The 20,510-nt window shown below is 43.3% G+C and overlaps 1 protein-coding gene across 1 annotated transcript in view; it reads right to left on the reverse strand.

Annotated features, from left to right (window-relative positions):
• lrp1ab (low density lipoprotein receptor-related protein 1Ab) overlaps positions 1–20,510 on the reverse strand; it is an 83,560-nt gene that overhangs the window by 29,383 nt on the left and 33,667 nt on the right. Inside the window, exons 7-39 of the mRNA XM_070839152.1 lie at positions 16,865–17,027; positions 16,147–16,369; positions 14,978–15,167; positions 14,713–14,856; positions 14,309–14,545; positions 13,945–14,125; positions 13,319–13,541; positions 13,007–13,196; positions 12,789–12,911; positions 12,361–12,501; positions 11,846–11,971; positions 11,297–11,413; positions 11,107–11,187; positions 10,843–11,010; positions 9,443–9,625; positions 9,026–9,223; positions 8,673–8,918; positions 8,133–8,330; positions 6,719–6,923; positions 6,382–6,546; positions 5,863–6,107; positions 4,796–4,927; positions 3,595–3,822; positions 3,313–3,487; positions 2,809–2,903; positions 2,511–2,660; positions 2,201–2,341; positions 1,871–1,999; positions 1,658–1,789; positions 1,400–1,534; positions 1,169–1,298; positions 895–1,021; positions 130–281 (exon numbers count right to left, since the gene is read on the reverse strand). Of these exons, the coding sequence (XP_070695253.1) occupies positions 130–281; positions 895–1,021; positions 1,169–1,298; positions 1,400–1,534; positions 1,658–1,789; positions 1,871–1,999; positions 2,201–2,341; positions 2,511–2,660; positions 2,809–2,903; positions 3,313–3,487; positions 3,595–3,822; positions 4,796–4,927; positions 5,863–6,107; positions 6,382–6,546; positions 6,719–6,923; positions 8,133–8,330; positions 8,673–8,918; positions 9,026–9,223; positions 9,443–9,625; positions 10,843–11,010; positions 11,107–11,187; positions 11,297–11,413; positions 11,846–11,971; positions 12,361–12,501; positions 12,789–12,911; positions 13,007–13,196; positions 13,319–13,541; positions 13,945–14,125; positions 14,309–14,545; positions 14,713–14,856; positions 14,978–15,167; positions 16,147–16,369; positions 16,865–17,027 (5,473 nt within the window). The remainder of the gene's footprint in view (positions 1–129; positions 282–894; positions 1,022–1,168; positions 1,299–1,399; positions 1,535–1,657; positions 1,790–1,870; positions 2,000–2,200; positions 2,342–2,510; positions 2,661–2,808; positions 2,904–3,312; positions 3,488–3,594; positions 3,823–4,795; positions 4,928–5,862; positions 6,108–6,381; positions 6,547–6,718; positions 6,924–8,132; positions 8,331–8,672; positions 8,919–9,025; positions 9,224–9,442; positions 9,626–10,842; positions 11,011–11,106; positions 11,188–11,296; positions 11,414–11,845; positions 11,972–12,360; positions 12,502–12,788; positions 12,912–13,006; positions 13,197–13,318; positions 13,542–13,944; positions 14,126–14,308; positions 14,546–14,712; positions 14,857–14,977; positions 15,168–16,146; positions 16,370–16,864; positions 17,028–20,510) is intronic.

Below are 20,510 nucleotides of genomic sequence, written 5' to 3' on the forward strand. Positions count from 1 at the left end.
ACAGTACGAAACTATATTAAATCTTCCATGCGATTCAAAAGCTGTCACCCATTACCAAGTATGACTTAACAAGTGTGAGCAATGCAAATAGATGGTTCGTTAAACTAATTAATTAACCACTGAACTGACCTGTCACTCCAATAAATGTAATCCTCAAAAACAGACACCGCAAACATGTCCATATTGTTGTTGGCCAGCACCAGCTCCCTGTTCTCTCCAGTCTCAAGGTTGATACGCTCGATCTTGTCTGTCCTAGCATCGCACCAATACAGCAGACCCTCCTGCAGAGACAAAGCAGAAATAAAATTGTGTTGATTATTCATGGTAGGTCACATTTTTAAATTGGGAGACAGGCTAGTCTGCACACTATTAATTCATAAACACATTGTAAGTCACATTATAGCAATAATTCTAATGTCCCCTTTAGCATTTCACTACAGCACCTGATGCTTGATTTTACAATACTGCATGATTTTTATGTCACATTTTAGGAGACCAGCACGAGCAAATATTAGAACTTGTGGCAGCTCTAAAGCTAAATCATCAGTACTTTCAAATATTATTAAGACACATATATCTATAGCAGATAAAGTAATTGTGGGGTAGAATTCAGACAGAATTAACATAAGTATTTTGAATTATTATTGTGGCTACAATAAGAAGACTTAATTCCATATAACAATTTCAAATAAATCTATGAAAACAAAGGGCATAGAATGAACCATTACTATAAATCAGTCTGTAAAAATTAAGGATAATTCTTGCTGCATAAATGAAAAGCTGACAAATAATAGTATATATTTGGTCAAACTAGACAAAGGAAATATTCCTATTAATAATGACAAATGTGTTCAGGAAGGTCTTAAATGTTATTATGTCAGCTGTGGTCCATACCTCATAGTCGATGGAGATCCCATTGGGCCAACTGATGCTCACATTGACCAAGACCAACCTCTGGCTGCCGTCCAACCTGGAGCGCTCAATACGAGGGTACTGACCCCACTCAGTCCAGAATAGATACCTGAACACAGAAACACCCACGGGATGATTTAAAAGTGAATCTAAGGGGAATTAGGAAATATAGTACCACCGTTTTCATTAAATTGCAAATACTTAAAGGCAAAAGTACTGCAGGAGTCAGACTTTAACTCTTGGCAGGGAGCCTTACCCTTTAACTGGGTGGACAGTGATGGCTCTGGGCTTGTCCAGGCCCTGGGAAATGACTACATAGCGGAAGGAGCCATTCAGCCTGGCCACCTCGATCACATCAAAGCCCTGGTCAGTCCAGTAAATATTTCCTATAAAAAGGGATGCAAATCAAACATATGGTCCTTTATCTGTGCTTTTGAAATTGTGTAACCTACACAAGTGAAAACTAGAATTTCAAATCTCTTATGACCTGCTATCCAGTCAACGGTGATGCCCTCCACCCTGCCAATGCCATTGGTGACCACATCTTCTCTCCATGTCTGGTCTCTCTTAGCCCTGCTGATGGTGCTTAGACCCATGTCCACCCAGTAGATGGTGTCATTCTCTGAAAAGAAAGGAGGCCTTTTTGTGTCATCCTATAAATACTTATGTCAATAAGATCATGAGAGCTTTAAAATGTCACTTAAGCAAGGCAATCTAGTTAATGTTGTCCCTCGATGTCACTCACCAGCGTGGAAGTCGATGCCGACAGCCAGAGAGGTGCCAGACACTGGCACCAGGGCGTCAGATTTGTCTGCTGGGTCGAGTGGAATTCCTCTGATCCCCTCATGAACAGAGTAAAGCAGGAAAGAGCCCATACCTGCTCAGAGACCGTACAATTTGTTTTTGTTTTTTACATTCCTACTGTATGTGTGACTGTAGCTGTGAAGCACTGACTTACCTTCACAGGACTGCTGTCCTGTCTTGAGGCTGTATCCAGCAGTGCACATGCAGGCCCTGGTTGTTGGTGAGGTGGGCAAACACAGCTGGGAGCAGTCTCCATTGTTGTTACTACACAGGTTGATACCCGCTTCAGGAAAAGAAGGTGATAAGTAAGTACCAAATAGAAAGAAAAATATTTTTGTAGTTTTCTGGAGCACTAATTTGGTGAGTTTCAGATCTGCTTCAGAACATCAGACTCATTTAATTTAATCTAAAGTGGTTTTCCAACTCATCCAAATGATACAGAATTACTCCTTGAGGAGAAGTAAGATTTTTCTTCAAGTGATACCTTTTTGTACATCTTCATCATAGATCCTCATATGCATCATAGGGGATGTGTTGTTTCGCAAAACCTTCCAGTTTCCTCCATCCTTCTTGTCACATGTTCCTATCTGGTCAGTTCCCTGGTCTGCCCACCACAGCTTGTCTCCTACAGTGAGGGAAATTGATTCTTATCCTTGTACATCACCCCTTTAACATGGGCTAGTGAATTTGAGATATTGATCTTAGTATATGAGCAGTAATATGGTCTGACTGTCAACCATCAGATCAGACGGTGAAAACAAAGAGGACAAATGTTGAAATCTTTTTTATCTTACCCATAATAGCCAGTGCAGTGGCCTTGGTAAGTTTGCCTTTAACACCTTCCAGTGTCTCCTGTTTAGATCCATCCAGCTGACAGCGGTTAATGGTGCCGTTTCCTGAGCTGATCCAGTACAGCTGCTCTTTTTCATAGTCAATAGAAAGGCCTGAGTGGGAAGAATAATGATGCTATTATACACATAAATCTCTTACATTAATATGTTTGATTTGTGCTTTACTCCTGTAGAGTTAAATAGAGATTCAGTATTATTTTGCAGTCAGATATTTTTGGCAGTTGTAAATACATCTACTCACCTACTGGCCCTTTTTGACTGGTGAAAAGTGTGGTGTGATTGCTACCATCCATGTTAGCCATGCTTATGTTATCGCCATCAGTCCAGTAAAGCTTCCTGAGGAGGGATATGAATGGTTTGAGCCGTGGAGATGGGCTGAAATCTCTATTCTGGGGAACAACAATACTCTACCAAAGACGCATTATAGTAGGAGACACAACAGGGGCAACAAATGAGGAAAAAATAGTAGCCGAAGGAAGGACAGTGTGCTGCAACTCAAAACCCATCACCAAAGCGAATGGTTATAAAGCGCCTAAGCAGATTCTCTAGCACTTGTGGTTTAAAGTTGAATAAAATCCACAGGAAATGAAAAGTAAATGAAAATTGTGTCATCTTAACAATTAGTAGAAATCAGTGTAATGACAAACAGAAAAAGCCCATCAGAGAGAATTCAAACTGTGTCCTATTAATTTCAAACATCTCAAACTGAATGTAGGCCTGACTAACTGGACTAGCCAAAACTCACCCCAGTAGAGGATGGACCACCAGACAGTGGGGCTTGTCTAAGCCCTGGATGACAGCGTTCTTGAAAGATCCATCCAGTCTGGCCACATTAATCTGCTTCTTATTGGCATCATAGCTGGTCCAGAAGAGGTTTCTGGACACCCAGTCTACTGCCAGCCCGTGAGCGTTAGGAAGGTCTGGGAACCATTAGAACCATAATGGAAAAAATTAGGGTTTAATCTAATGTTCAGACACAAACACATGTTTTAACAATTTGAAAAGATATTCCTGTGACTGTTCATACCAGCTGACACAACAGTCTCCACCCCTGTGCCGTTTATGAAAGCTCTCTTGATTGTCTGCGTTCGGACATCTGACCAGTAGATGCGGTGCTCCACAGCGTCATAGTCCACCACTGTCACGTTGTCTATGTCCGGCACAGTGAAGGAGATGATGTAGTTGTAGTAGGGGTTGTCAATGTCCACACCCCGGATCTCGATCTGACGAGCATATAGAAGGAACTTGCGGGACTCTGGGGGAAAAAAAACACAGAGAAAGAGTTTAATCATTCTTTGCAATTTAATTAATGAGTTATCTACTAAATGAAGGGGAAGGTGAAAAGAGACAGGAAGAGAAAACACATACAGAATAATTTAGGCAGCTTTTCTTACTTGCTATACTCTAGACATCATCAGACAAGTCCAAAGTCAGCAAAAAAGACTTCTCTGTATAGGAACCCCATTTTCTCATGTTCATTTTTGTCCTATCTGTATTCTTATAAGTACATTGTGTTAAAATTTAGTTAAGAGTTTCTTCTCATTGTAGAAGCCGCACAATCAAAAGCATGGAGCCAGCGGGATCATAGGACACAGAAGCTGAAGAGAGTCAAACTGACCAGTCAGTAACATGCTGCCCTTGTCGAGGCTCAATTACCTCCTGGTAGATGGGAGGTAGCAACAACAAATGACTCCCCCTAAATCAAAACTTCATACAGCTTTAACACAGTTTAAGTGGTGAATGTTCAGCATTTGTCTGAAACTCTCCCCTGCTCCTTGAAAATTCCTGTGTTAATGGGGAATGCATCAGATGCCCTTTAATCCAATTATCCTTGAATCTTCACTGCTGAGATGGGAATTGTTCTGCAGAATGCTTAACATTTAGTCAGACACACATACTCACAAATTTCTATAGCAATCCCTCAAAACCATCATGGAACCCATTCATGAAATCACATATACAATTGCAATAAATGAGGACCTCAGCACATCGTTTGTGACAATCTTTTATCTGAAATTAAATGGAAATGAGAGCGAAGAAGGTCGTGTGGCACAAACAGAGGTGATGTAATCAGATCTCCAGTCATACGATAAGACAGATAATGGCATTGATGTCACGTTGGGGACTGAGAGCACCTTAGCAGTCATGATAAGTCATGAGAAAGATTACTGAAAACAGAGAGCCGCTTGTTCCTTGATGTCATGGATTATACATGACAGCACCCTTACCTTTGCAGGTGCGTTTGTCAGGCTGCAGCTTCATGAGGTGAGGGCAGGCACAGGAGAAGGTCTGGTTGAAGTTGATGAGACAAAGGTGGGAGCAAGGACCTTTACCATCACTGGTGGCACATGGGTTGGGAGCTGAAAGAGGCAGTCAGAGAGAAAATGTGGTGAAAGAGAGAACAAAAAGATAGTGGAGATGTGATTTGCGAGGGACAGTGGGGAGATTTCTCCTTTTAGGCTCACAATGGGTTCTGCAGATTGCTGTGTTTATATTTTCGAAAAGCATTTCCACAAAATACCCATAAAAGCCATACACATTCTGGTATCAGACTAAGCCAGTAGCTTAATTTGAGATGCCATTTCAGAGTACAACAGTCTAGAGTTATTTTTTTTAAGTTCAAAGGACTTCTCAATAACTGGACTCTCAAGGAAAGTAAAAGTGCAGAAAGAGAGTTTATCTACCAGAGCTGTCAACACAGCTTGTTGCCTCATCACTGTCATGGACATTGGTTCCAGCTGTCAATCAACAATCTGTGTGATCTCTCTTTTCCTGCCTCCAATTACAGGACACCAGTGCCTCTCTACTGCCCTTGGGATCCGATAACTATTGGCTACTAAACATCAAGGTGACAGTTCAATGTGACAGAATCCGGCAAAACTGTTTTGACAAATCTTTTTTGTCATCTTGTCAATCATGTGTGTCTTTGAGATAAACACATGACATTTAAGTCGCAGGAGGAGGGTTTTATTTCCTACCCAGCCGGTGGGAAATGCCAAACAGTGAGGTGACTTTTTGATCAACGAGTCAGTAGGAGGTGTCCAAATTGCTGCTGGTGTGAGGAGACAACATGTCTCACAGCTCTAAAAGGTCAGCTGTCTTTGGGGGATAGGAGCCGTGAATCAACATGGTCAGCAATGAACTGTGAGCTTGTCACAGTTCTCCTTTGAGTTAAAGCCCAAATCAGGCTGCCATGCTGACAGGCAGGGGTAAATCTGAGATATGGGGACTCTTTCTCCACAAGTGCATGTTTCTCTGAGTGTGTTTATGTATCTGTGTCTGGAGTGCAACCTACCCTGGGGTTGCCTGGATGGGTGATAGACCTGCAAGTCAAAAGGCTGTGTGTTGGTGCGCTGGACTACGGTAACGTTGTGTCCAGTCCATTTGTTAGCTTTGGCCAGAGTGTTAGTCCTCCAGTCAGTCCAGTAGACCTCGCCTCCATACATGGTGACAGCAAAGGGGTGGGACAAATACTCATGACCCCGCAACACTTCAATCAGCCCAGAACCGTCGTACATAGCAGAGTAGATAGCATCTGACCTAGAGAAGTATTAAGGCAGAGATGTATACTTTACATAACAGGGGCAACATGTGCATCAGCTTAAGTATATGCACACCGCTCATGCTACTAGATGAGTCTGTACTTTGCATGTAGTTTTACATAAGCAAAGCACATCTGCATGTATATTAATAAAATTAATAATGGCATGCAAAAAGAAAAAAGACTGAGGGAGTGGATGATGTAATAAGTGGGTGGGTGGATGCAATGCAATGAGAGCACTTTATATGTTCAGAGTCAAGCAGCAAATGCTACCTGGCATCAATCCACACAATTCGTCTTTCCATGTAGTCCACAGTGAGTCCATTGGGCCAGCCACCGCTGCCCGTTTCCCTGTGAATGGTGCGTCTGCCTTCGCCACTCATAGATGCTGCCTCAATCCTGGGTAGACTGGCATCCCAGTCTGTCCAAAATAGAATACTGCCAACAGAAAATAAATCAATGTGAGGAGGGATTTTCAGAGTATTGTTGCATGGCAACATGTCAGTTTCATAGGGGAAATATGCCCTCGGCTAAAAAGGTATTGAAAATTCTGATAACTTCCAAATTTCTAGAAGGACAGCTTAAGAATTCCTAGATCTGTGCTTTATACCCGTCTCGAGGGTCTAGGGCGATGGCTCTTGGGTGCTCCACCTCCCCAGCCAGCAGGGTGGTTCTCATGGTCCCATCCAGTTTGGCCACCTCAATCTGGTCCAGATTGCTCTCTACCCAGTAGATATTTCCTGCTATCCAGTCCACAGCCAGGCCTTCTGGAGTAGCCAGTCCATATTGAATCACTACCTCAAAACTGGTCAGGGCTGAAATGGACACACAGAGAAAGAGGGATTTAAAACTAGGATAATGTTGGGTTCTTTGTCATACATTTAATGACTGAAGAACAAGCTGAAAGAGAGACCAAGATTGATGTTTTTGTTGTAATTTGGTTAATTTAGTTTAATAGCTTGGCTCATGTCACTTTCACCAAGGAGAACAAATCAAACACATATAACTCATGGCAAAAACAAAACACTGACTAACAAATGAATGAATTGTTTAGAATTCTTTACACTTATGTAATCTGTCAGTGAATGCACTGCAGCCATATCTGCCAGTGTGGTTTTGACCAGCACTATCTTCCCAACCCCACTTCTACGGAAACAAATCCCCATTATCAGATCTCCCTCTTTCTTTATTCTTTCTAAGAAACAACGGGCTCCCATACAGACTAAGTGCACACCAAAATGTGTGATCATAGCTGGCTGAGTACGACAAGACAAGTTCTTCACAAGGCCTTCCAGTGGTAGTTAGAGAGAGATGGATAGGTCTTTTCACAGTTTGCTTAAAGGAATGCTGGAGTTATGGCTGCCCTTCTGTGTGTATGTGTGGGTAGTATGCCAACAACTTTAGAGGTTCTGAAATGGCTTCAGTAACAAGCAGCAGGAGCTGATCTATGAGTTGGTCACAATGTCTCTGCTCAGGAGCCCTATTTTAATGGTGAAGTTGGAGGGCTGGGAACTGGAACTGCAGTGTGTTGTGCCTCCTACGCTACATCAGTGTTCTGGCTGCAGTCACGCACAGTGAGTACTTAGACAAATGGGAAGAGACAAAGCCTTCCGTGTGCCCCCTAAGTGCTGTGCTGGGAACATAGCCTTGATTGGCAAGGAGACCTGGGGTTTTGGAGCAGGCAAGGCTGACCATGACCTGGGAAATTTATTCAGGGTCACAGACCACCACTGCTGACCACAGACTCTTTTAAAAAACATTTGGCTCTGAGAAATTACAGCGTATGCGCTGAGCTGAAGTTAATTTCCTAGAAATGCACCGTCAAAGGCACAAATATGATTTGATGTCTCCCAAGGAACAATCCACTTTACTATTTTTGTTATACTTACAAAAAGATGACACTGAAAAATGAACTTATTACTATGTAAATTAGACTATTATATGTGGCTATTCATTCCACCGCCCCATCTATCTTTCTGCATAACCTACATTTACTGAAAGCTATGGCTAACTGGCTGCCTTACCTCCATTGTCAGACAGTTTCCCACGGTAGATTTTGTCCTCCACAACATCAGTCCAGTATAGGGTGCTCTCATTGAGGTGGAAGTCCAAGGCAATGGTGTTTCTCAAGCCTGGGACCAGGACACTGAACTCCCCCTTGTGAAGATCAATCCGTCTGATCTCATGGCGGTTGGAGAATATGATGAAAGGCTTGAAGGGATCTGAAGAAAAAGAAGTTGCACCCAAAAAGGTGTTTATGTCTCAACACAGTAAAGCTCATCTCAAAGTCCAGATTCGCAAAACCCCTTGTTGGTCTTGGATCAAAACCTGCCACAGCTGTCTCTGTGATGTCTCCCTTCCATCTGTCTCTCTCCGAAAAAAATTGAATGGGTGTGCACTATGACACATTAAATATTGTGTAAACGTCTAGTAGAATCAGTACAGTAGAACTTTAACACAAAAAAAATACTTTTGCTCTATATCAGAGGCCAAAAAGAAATGTAAGCCGTCCTGGTTACACAGGATAAACTCTTAATGTAAAAAAGGCCTTGTTTTTTCCTTACCGGTGCTTTTGCAGCTCTCCATGTCAGACTCAAGCTCCCAGCCCTTGTAGCAGGAACACTTGATGCTGGATTTCTCCTGTTCACACTTCTGGCTACATTTCAGGTGTTTGGCACAGAAGCTCTGGATGTGGCAGGTCTTGTTGTCGACTCCCAGCTCCATCCCCAGGGGACAGGAGCACATAAAGCCCTCCCCAGGAATGATGCTGCAGTTGTGGCTACAGCCACCGTTATCCAGTGCACACAGGTCTGCAGGCAAGAAACAGAGAAGAAAGGGTTGGAATGTATCCAAGACAGAACATTTGTATCTACTGTTTCTGGTGTCTTTTACAAAGGTTTTTGCATGAATGTTTTACCACAAAGTTTCTCATCAGAGCCATCCGGACAGTCGTCAGTGCCATCACACAGCTTCTCAGCGGGCAGACAGATGGAGTCGTTGGTAGCACACATGTGGTGAGACAACTTGCACACCAACGCCTCGCAGTTGTCCTCATCCGAGTTGTCCTCACAGTCACTGTCACCATCACACACCCATGCCTTGCTGATGCAGCGAGCTGTCAACACCACAAAATATCTACCTTCAGCTTGTGTTGTTTTAAGATTATTATCCAAATGTAGTAATTGATATTGGCTTTAAACGAGTTTTAGGGGTTAGTTACACTAGCATTTAAACATAACAGTGAAAAGTTCAAACCAAAATCTTAAACCAACATTGTCAAAAAGGTTCATCACCCTTAACCTCTGTTACTTAAGCCACCTGAAAGCATCCTCACCAGAGTCCCTGCAGCTAAACTTGACTGCTGGGTCACACATGTGGGTCACACCCTCGCAGTTGCTCTCATCACTCAGGTCCATGCAGTCTGTGTCACCGTCACAGCGCCAGCGCATGGGAATGCACAGGCCATCCATCCGACACTGGAACTCATCTACATGGCAGCCGCCTGGAGGACGGGTAGCTGGAAAGCAAACAACAAGACAAAGTGTAATAGTTAGCTGACAAAAAAGATGGAGAGTGTAGTTTAGCCAATGTCAAAGACGCAATAAAATATCAATATAAGTCAGCAACTGAAAAATAGCTGGACTGGAAACAAAACCAGCAAACAACACAGACTGCACACACTTAGCCAAAAACTGAGAAGGGGAAGAATAGGCCATTCTAGTCATTAATTAATGTGTAGGTATACTGGGATGCTGGGTTAACAACCTGACTCTGAGCCAAGTCAAACAACAATGACACACACAGCTCACTGACTGATGTCACAGGCAGATTAAAGGCACCAGTGAGGAAGTGGCACAATGACATCCCCTCATGGCAAAGGTCAGTTCTTGGCACAGCTATAGCAGGAAAAGGGCTGCGGATCTTTCACAGGACTACAATGTACAGGAGGGGAAGGTGATAGTATTGCTTTTTTATTTCAGCTGATGACTTCCAGACGGAAAAGCCAAGACAGCCCGCATACACTCACAGCCAGACACACACACAGAACACAGATTGCTCATTAGACCAACAGGTCACGCTGGGCCCCTGTTTTTACATGCTGGGACTTGACAGCAGTTGGCGTTTCTGCATGGATCAAACAGTACATGCAACATTAGGACACACACAGTGTACAGGAGCGTATGTTTCTAGGCAGACCAACTGCTGAAGAAAGGGTCACAACGCTGCCTCAGCCATTGTTACAAAGAGTGATTAACCAGCAAAACTAAACGTTCCAAATCAGCCCAACATGGCCACCAGCTATTTCGACTCTAAACATGTAAATTCTTATCACTACAGTAGAGTCAAAACATATGTGCCATTTGAAAGACTTTAATTGTTATCTAACCATAAAACATAATCACTTCCTGAAAAGAGCAACAGAGAGGATTTGCTGTAAATGATAAGTGGAAGCCAGAGGGCAGGCAGGGGCATGCTGAGCAACGGAAACAAAACAGCGAGGAGGGCAATCCCATCTTCATTATGACAACCTCTTTACAACTGCAAACAGCAACATGTAACCATAGTGAAATACAATACATGATGTGATGAAAGCCTGACTAAAGTACAGCTGGCTAAAGTACAAACAATGCTGTGAATGGAATTTCCCCCCTTGAGGGATCAATAAAGGTGAATTGATTGATTGAGTGAAGAGAAGTGCTATTTCAGTTTGATACACATTAGATTGTTCTTTACCCTGGTTTGTGCAGTTGGCATGAGTCTCGTCACTGTAGTCTCCACAGTCATTGTCGCCATCACATGTCCAATATTCTGGGATGCAGCGCCCACTGTTACATTTAAACTGGACACTGGAGCAGGAATGGCTGCAGCCTGCTTCATCGCTGTTATCCCCACAGTCATTGTCTGTAGATGAGGATACAAAAGATTTTATCTGCAGCTATTGGACCGTTTTAAAATAAAGCTTCACAGAAGGTCAAGGAAGACTAAGAAAATGATTACCGTTGTCACAGCGCCAGTTGATGTTGATGCAGCGGCCATTGGCGCAGGTGAACTGAGTCAGAGGGAAGCAGGTTGGGTAGGCTGAAGAGGAGCCAAGAGAGGATACATTAAAAAAAAATCATAAGCACATTTGTCGTCTCAAAATAAAGTGTGCTATTCAAGAAAAGTAGAAAGTACAGTAGAAACTCACCACAGGAGTCAGGTTCATCTGAGCGATCTCCACAGTCATCATCCAGGTCACATGTCCAGGAGATGGGGATGCAGCGCCCACTGGCACAAGGATACTGGTTTGGTGGACAAGTGCGAGCTGGCAGGGGAACAAGGTGTGAAAGAGTTAAGTGCTGTAAAAAGTCTTCCTTCTTTTTATAATATCCCTGACTCAACATTCATGCTCGCGATAACTCATCACTATTGAATAAGACATTGTCACCCTAATTTACCATGTTGTATTGCTTCAAAATAGTACCCCAAAACAGCAGATATCTTATTTTAATTAAGTAAAAGACAGTTCATAATCTGCTGAGACAGCTCTTACAAAAGCAACAAATACTGTAAGTCAGGGACCATCGCTGTGTTTCAGCCCATTATCATTGATGCTGTAGATCATTATGTCGCCATGGACTGTTTGTAAGATCACACTGGCATCCACCACACTAATCTTGACTGAATTAACTCTGTTTTAGTGGCAACTTGTTACTCTAATTTCACTTTTAAATTCTCTATGTATGTCTGTACATACCTGAGCAGGTGGTGTTTGATTCATCTTCATCGTTGCCACAGTCATTGTCGCCATCGCAGAGCCATCGCAGGGGGATACAGCGGTTGTTCTGGCATTTGAATCGGTCAGCTGGGCAGGTGTGCTGGTCTGTGATAAGAGAACAAAAAAAAACTTTTTTTAATTTCTATTTTTTGAACACCAAGCTGCTTGGTTTATTAACCAATTTTGTGTTTAGTGAAGAATTCAGCCTGCCAAATAATCCTCTAACCACGTATGCCATTTTAAATGAAGTATAAAAAAAGAGAAGAACATCCAAGACAAATATGAGACCCCTGTTGCCACTATCGCGTGATGAGGAAAAAGCTGGCCAGTGACAGCCACCAACCAATTACAGCCACATTACACTTCATGGAAAGAGACAATCTTGGACACTGGAGTGTGCACTCTGTCAGTTTGTGTTAACTAAGACCTTTAAACAGAATTTTTGTTTATCATTGTGTTGCTGTGTAACCATGACAATGATGTGGCACACTTACGGCACAGCTCAGGGGCCTCATCACTGTTGTCCAGACAATCGTTGTCCCCATCACACTTCCAGCGCTCTTGGATGCAGCGGTTGTTCTTGCAGGCAAACTCCCCGGGCTGGCACTGGGGCGGGGGAACGTAGGAGGGGTTGGCTGTAGATGAGATCAGGGGTAGGAGCAAAAACAGATGGGCCATTGAGACGAGTGCCGAGCACCAAAACAAAGCTTTTTGGTGCCTAGGTCAGCTTTAATCTCTCTTAACGTTCCACAAATATTGGTGGAAGTTTTATTCAAAACGTCTCTCCAGATTCAGCAGACAGTGTATAGTATAGCTTGCAAATGGAAATACAGTCTTTATTTCTTTAACAGCCTTAACTCCTGCTGAGTAATTAATTTTCCATAGCCTTCCACATGGATATTTGGAGAAACCTTTCTAGTACCTTTGCAGGTGACATTATCGACATCCAGGATTTGATCGTCAGCACAGCCACAGGATCTGCTGTTAGGAATCGCAAGGCACAGACTGCTACAGCCGCCATTGTTAACTCGACATGCATTGGAGCCTACATGAAAAGACAAACCGAGAAGAAAGGTCGAATATAATCATCACATTTTGCTTGCCATTGAGTGACAATGAATGAAGAGAGGGGGAATATACCTTGCTGCTGGTGTGCATCATACACTCTGATCTCAAAGATGGGTGGCCGCTCCTTGCGAAGTAGGGTGACTGTCTTAGTGACCTGATCCAGTTTGTAGATGCTGCCACCACGGTACTCATTCCAAAAAAGAAACTGCTTGTAATGACATAAGCCGAAGGCGTGGTTAAGCTCCTGCCACTCATACACCACCTGTTAAATCAGGAGAGAGATAGGGGTTAGATCTCCAAATATTATGTAGCATAGTATCTCTTATATCATCTGTAAATACGCAAATACACTCAAATCTAAATCTATTCCCATGCATTACCTACCTTTCGCTCAGTGGTGTTGAGATAAACCATTTCAATACGGTCGTAGTAAGCATCCACCCAGTACAGGATGCCCTGGGGAATGTCCAGACTCAAGCCATTTGGCCACAGCACAGTCTTGCTGGTCAGGAACACTTGGTGATGGGAACCATCCATCCAAGCTTTCTTGATCTTCCCTCTGTTGCTTTCTGTGGGGTCCTCCTCCCAGTCAGTCCAGTACATCCATCTGGGAGATGAGAGGAGGTATCAATACATTCAAAAGCCTTGCGAGATAAGACATTTCTGTGAGAGATTGAGCCTCCAAAATGTAGCTTTGAAATTTCATGCTCTGTGATGAAAATCCCACAATAAAAACAAAGGAAAGAGCATCCAAGAATCATTTAAAAACTCACCAGCTCCCACACACACCAATGTAACTAATGAGTTCAACAAACCTCTACATTGCAAGCAGCCCACAAGTAACTAACCCTCAGACCATTTTCTCCCATTACAGTAGAGGAACTTGCACTAACATAAAGAGTGAATGCTGCTCCACCAAAACATTATAACTGGAGTAACAACTTCACCATAGCATTTATGAGAAAGGAATACCCATTAAAATAACAATACCCTCCCTTCCAGTGTCTCACCCATGCTGGGGGTCCACCACAATTGCTCGAGGGTGGCTCATCTTGCCCTCAATGAGAGTCTTGCGTGTCTGAGAAGCCTTCTCAAGCCTGGCAACACTGATAGTCTTCTTAGGCCCGTCATCTGTCCAGTAGAGATTACTTCCCATCCAGTCTACCGCTATCCCCTCTACTGTGTGAATACCTGAGATAAGCGAAAGAAGCCGGTGTGAAAAAGAAACAATTAGCTGCCCAATTCAGATACCAAGAGAATAAAATGAAAATCATATGGAATAACCTTTCCTCCCTAAATTCTCTGTAGTAGCCAGGATTTGGTTAGAGAACAGAAATAGTTCCCAGAACCCAGTGAAAATCATTTCATTCTTACCTTCCTTAAGTATGGTGTCTCTCTCTGTGCCATCTATCTTCTGTCGGCCAATAATGTAGCTGGTGGCATCAGCAAAGTAGATGAATTCACTAGCAGCGTGGAAATCCAGAGCTCTGGGATTCATTAGGTTCTCAATGGGAATCATGTACTCATCGGGCACCTTCGCATTCATGTCCATGCCCCTGATGACTCCAGGACGGCCCTTACCATATACCAAGAACAACTCATGGTCTGGTTCTACAGAAGAAAAGAAAAAAACATTCTCAGTGAATAACTGTCATTACCCCTACCAGCGATTCTATACCCACCAGCACTTCATTGCCATCATCAATCATCACTGCTGAAACTAATGGGAAGGTGTTCATTTTTGTCAAATTAAATTTTCCCTCAGTCTTGATACTCACTCTTGCAGGACTTGCCATCACTGCCAAGGCTGAATCCAGAACGACAGCGGCACGTACGGGTCTTGTGGCTGTTGCTCAGGAGACAGATATCGGAGCAACCTCCAGCCTTCCCAAACTGATCCAGGGCACACGCGTGGCTGCGCACTAAACGAGAGAGAGGCACACAAACACAACAGTCATACAATGGTAACCATTATCAATGGGCATGGATTAGACGAGTTCGCAGTTAAGCTAACAGCTGAGCTGTGTCTTCTAGAGTAAGTACCTTGGGGTTGGCGCCTCTGGTGATACACGTGTAATGCAGCTCCCCGGTCTACTCGTGTGACCACCTGGAAGTCGGAGCTGTTGAAGCGATTCACTTTGATCACACTGGTCTTGGGGTTGAGGTTGCCTTCATCAGAGTTTGTGGCATACAGGTAGTTCTCAAATACAGTTAGCCCGTACAGGTGCTCAATCTGAAATACATTGAGACAATAAAGCAGCAAAATTAACAAGTTGTCTTGACTTTGCTGCCAAAACTGCCGACTTTCTAGGTAAAGGAGCTCATGGTACATGAGTAATGGCTTGTGTGATATCGTTTGTGAACACATTTTTATCTTGAACAGCGCCTGGTAAATTCTCCATGATGAAACTTCCCAAACAAACTATCAATCAGCATAAACTGATTTTGATATGTTCCAAAAATATGTAGAAATCTCTGAAAGACAGACTGAGAAACAGAGACACAAGCAAACAGACTTAGAGGGATAAAGAGAGAGTGTTTGTGTAATCTTAGTACAGGGCAGCATAATGGCTCCACTTCCCATTCGCTGTTAAACTGAGACGGAGAGAGGTTTTACTTTTATAAGGGTCTATTCTGTCCAGCTCTCCTCTACTGTCAGAAAGATGTATGACTTGGAATCATATTACCTCCCCCACCTCTCACACACACGCTACCACCACCACCACCACCACCACCCTCCTCCTTCTCCTTCTCCTTCTCCCACCGCTACAGTCCTGATTTCATTAAGATCATTACTCCACCATAACTTTGAGCCAAGCTTCGCTAAAGCCAGACTAATATGTTTAGAGAGGCACTAGCCAGGAAAATCACACACTGTTTAAGTAATATCAATCAAGGCAATAAAAAGGACTTATCTCCAGGAGAGGCACACTCTTTGCCTACATATACAGGAGACAACTGGGAAACAGTACTGCCTCTAAAGATGATGAAATCAAATCAATGATGATACAGATTTGGAAAACAGATGTTTTGTGTTATCAAAGGAAAGACTAAAAAGTCAGCAGGGACTCTGGGCTGTTTGGCAAAGTTCAGCCTTTTAAAAGAAGACTGAACAATTTGAAGTCTACATTCTTGAGAGTATATATGTATGTTCAGTGTAGTTGGGTTTTTTTTTTGTGCATACACTCATCAAACCATCCTTCAAACCTCACCAGCAGCCCCTGGATGATGGTGTGTCGGTTCTTGCCCTCATAGTCGACCACTTCGATGTAGTCCAGGTAGGCATCAGCCCAGTACACCAACCGGTTGACCAGGTCCAGTGTAATACCGTGGGGGAAGACAATCTTGCTGTCCACCAGCTTAGTGCGGTTCTGACCATCCATGTCACAGCGCTCCACCCTCGGTGTTGACCCATAGTCTGTGAAGAACACTTTTCTGTAGCAGAAGAGGAGGAGCAAAAGGAAGGCGGTTCAGTAAAGATAAGGTGAAGGGAATAGAGACATTTCGTTAACAAGAGGAAATTATGTGACTTGGGTAAGAATGAATTACTGCACTTTGACTTCATGTGTCAGTTACTGACATTATACTACAGACCACAACTGAGATAGCGGTATTAGTCATTGTAATGGATTAGAAATTATTTCCTTGACAATAAAATATAGGGAAGCGATACTTGAGAAAAGGGAATTACATCAGATTCCAACTTGTCAGTACCAGGAACTTGAAACAGCCAACATGCAAGTGTTTATGTGGTACACAAATATCTGTCTAGGTTTCCATCTGGAGGAAGTGCTTTGATTTTTGACTGCCTGCAAGGTCAGCATGTCGTCTGAACATAAGACAGCATTTTCCTCTCAAGCGTTGCTAAAATAGTGCTGAGGGTAATGTTAGGTCAGGAAGACCTAAGAACAGGAGGAGGGAAGAACAGACCCCATGGCTGGGTCCAAGGCGATGCCTTTAGGGTTGTACAGCTCTTGGTCCAGCAGGGTCACACATGTCTGGCCGTTCTTGTTGCAGACAAACACCCTGTCGTCCACATCATCCACAAAGTAGAAGTTTCCGGTCAGCCAGTCTATAGCCATCTGCTCCACATCTAAGGGATGCAGAGGAGAGAAGAGGAGAATGAACAGAACAGTACCATTAAAAAAAAAAAAAAAAGAGCCTCATGGGAGTACAGTCATAACTCTTGGTCATATACCAGCCTCATTTCAAAACCTCTCATTTTATAATGCCGTGACCCTCTCCTCGAGAGTGCCCACACTCATGAAAAACAAAATAATAGTGCTGAATTAATGAGCTTCTGTCATCTTGCTGCACTACGGGGTCAAACAGGTTGTCCATTACCAGCACTCCACTCGTCTTTGATTAAAGCAAGCACTGCATGAGGGAGGGAAAGAAACACAAAAAGTGACAGATAAAGAGCTAGAGTTGAAGGCCTGCACTTCCTAAGCTGAACTCCTTCCAGTGGATTTGAGCAGACACACAGAACCCCTGTAGGGAGCGACTCGAGACTTTACTTATGGATGAATCTGAAGATACTGTATTATGAAACTCTTATGAATGCATGGCTCACCCATTGTAAATACTAAAGAAGACTTCAACTATGAGGAGAAAGTCACTCAAAGCAAAGTTTCACGAACAGTACTTTTACTTTGCCAATTGTGCCTGCTTAGGAGCCACATAAACCAACTAACAGGACACAACACTGCTCTACTGATAAAGCATATGCACTGTAGGAAGTTCTCCACAGAACCTTTTGAGGAACTCAGGAACTTTAAAAAGGTGTTTTGGGATGAAGAACTAGACTAATATTAGGACAAACAGACGACGTTTAATGCACTGTTTGCGGTATTAATGTAAAAAATATACATACTTACATAAATTGTCAGCTTAATATCAATAGCAAGACAATTTTTCATTTTAAACTTCAATGATGCAGCCAAAAACAGGATTACAGGAAAAATTTACATGTGTCAGGAATCTTCTGGAGGCAAAAGATTTTGTCACGGCAGCACATATACACGACAAATGATGCCCTGACAATATATCGATCAACTCAAAGTGACCCAAAATACTGTTGCAACACCTCTAACAAAAGGAACTTGACATTTTGTAACCCCTGTGCTTACTAAGCCAACCTAAAAGGGGAAGAGGGAGACCTTTGCTTCAGATATACCCCCAGCATTGAGGGGCTGAAGTGCCAAGTTAGCACTGGAAACATTTCTTACTCTGAAAACTGAAAACTCTGTCCTGTATGAGACTGGGTGCAGAAACCCCATCCCACAAGGCGACCCAGCTGTGGGCAAAGGGGGGCCTGAAGATACATACAGCCTTGTGTTTTAACAGCTGCCACCACACTTCTTTTCAAAGCATAACATTGTATACACACATGCACATCACACAGGCTCAATGCTCACACATACAGTATCAAAGTGGCCGCACTCGTCTCTTAATCTGAGGGATAACTTTGATCTTCGGGTACACGAGTGGGTTATAACACCTTTGAAAGTATTGAGCCTGCCGTCAGCCTGCCCCAGGGCTCTGACTTCTCATGAAGAAAACACACTACACTGGAGCCCCCCCATCAATGATAACCATGCTGCAAAAACAGAGCCAAAACTACTTCCACAACAGAGAATACACACATCTGGGCCCAATGTAGAACCCCCAACCCACCTACCAAACCTACAGAGACCTTCAAAAGGCCTGCCCCGCTATGTGCCGTATGGTATGCTAGGTGCCACAATGTAAACACAGTCAGGGAGGAAATGGGATGGGTGGGGTTGTAGCATTGATTGGGAAAGAAAGACATAAACGGCACAAAATTTATGGACAGTTGGGAAAGGTAGTGGCCAGCTCACATCTAAAAAGGGAGGTAACAATAAATGTGAGCCAATAAAAACCATGGTCAAAAGAACAGAGAGAGGGAGTAAAAACCAGTACAAGATGTTTCACAAACATCAGAACCAAGATTCTGACAACGGGGAGAGTTTGTCATGGAGTGGTGATAGCGATACTCCCATTGGTATCGGCTCTAAAACCACACTTGTGACATCCAGCTGGAAGCCTGGCTGCACAAGGCATTGATTAGATTCATGTACAGAGTAGAAAGCCAGTTGTGCAACACAGTGACTATTGCGTTGTGCAACAGTCTACAACTAGAGGACCCCGTTATTCAGAGAGCCAGCCAGTCTGTTGACGTCTTCACTCATTCAAGCTTCTCGTAAGTGGAAAGTTTGCTGGGAAACTGAATGAACCCACCCCTTTCTCCTCACCCAACCACCCTGCCCTCACAACCCCTTTACACTTCCTGCCCCTAACACCTACCAGCTCACACTACTCTGTGTAAACATTTCACAAACTGAGGGGGTCTTACTGGAAACAACAAACATACTTTCCACCCAAATAGCAAAGGTATTTACATACAGTGCCACCGCCTGTTTAGTTCTTCAAACTGTTCTTCAATTTGCATGTAAGAGTAAGTACTCCTATATTTACATGTTAGTGCAAAGCAGAAAATAATCTTTATCATGCTCCTTCCATAATCCTTCCCATGCCAAGAAGATCCTGTTAATCTGTGCAAAAACCCCTTTGACCTCTCGAGAGCACAGTTTGCAGTTAAGCAATAATGATTTTCCATAAGGATCTGACATATGACATCTATTTAAGAGGCTATAATTCCTAACATTTATGCCATTGGCAAATCCCCCTCTGCTGCAAGTGAAAAGGACAGGTGATTGGCTGGCTAGGAAAACCTGATGACTTTATTCCTGTGTCAAAAAAAACAAAACACACCAGGATGAGAATAGATATGGGCCTTGGGTGCAGCTGACAGAATAATGTGGTACATTGGAAACCTTCATGTCAACTAGATGAAAAAAAAAAGGCAAACAAAAAATGAGACAGTGAGACAGAATGCCTTGGATGATTTTTTCCCCCAAGAAACTATAAAATTTATAATCAGACTTTGACAGGTATTTACAAAGACCTTCTGTGCGCTAATTTATTCTGGAAAAAGCCCAAGACCAAAGGCTAGGAAGAGGAAGGAAGGAGAGCTGAATGACAGACAGAGGGACATGGGGAGAAGGACTGGTCCCTCCTGTGGAGTTCCGCTTGGAGGGTGGAGAGGATGGGACGGGCTCTGCTCCCCTTTTATCTTCCCAGGCAGAGAATCACACGTGCGGACAGAGCTGGCCACATCTGGAACCCTCGTCTACTTATCTGCTCTGCTCTCTCAGGCTCCCAGAAGCTATAAATCACCTTGTTTGTGTGAACTCTGCTACACCCCGCCCAACCCAAACCCCCCGCCTCCACAGTTTCATCCATATCCATCTAAGGCCAATCCCCAGGTCTGCTCACCAAACATTTAGGAGTGCACCTGAGCCTTGCTTGTTATAAAACACTTAATAGAGCTGACAAAGAGCCCATGTTGGCCCCAATCATATGATCAGAATTTGTTTTGAAAGTGCACGTTCACTTTCAATCAATAGCAGCACAGTTCACATGAGTAAAGATTAAATATCATTTTAAAGCAAATGACCACAAGGGAAACTATACAGTAAATGCAGCAAATGGC

The sequence above is a fragment of the Pempheris klunzingeri genome, chromosome 11 (assembly GCF_042242105.1).
Source record: "Pempheris klunzingeri isolate RE-2024b chromosome 11, fPemKlu1.hap1, whole genome shotgun sequence".
Lineage (NCBI taxonomy): Eukaryota > Metazoa > Chordata > Actinopteri > Acropomatiformes > Pempheridae > Pempheris > Pempheris klunzingeri.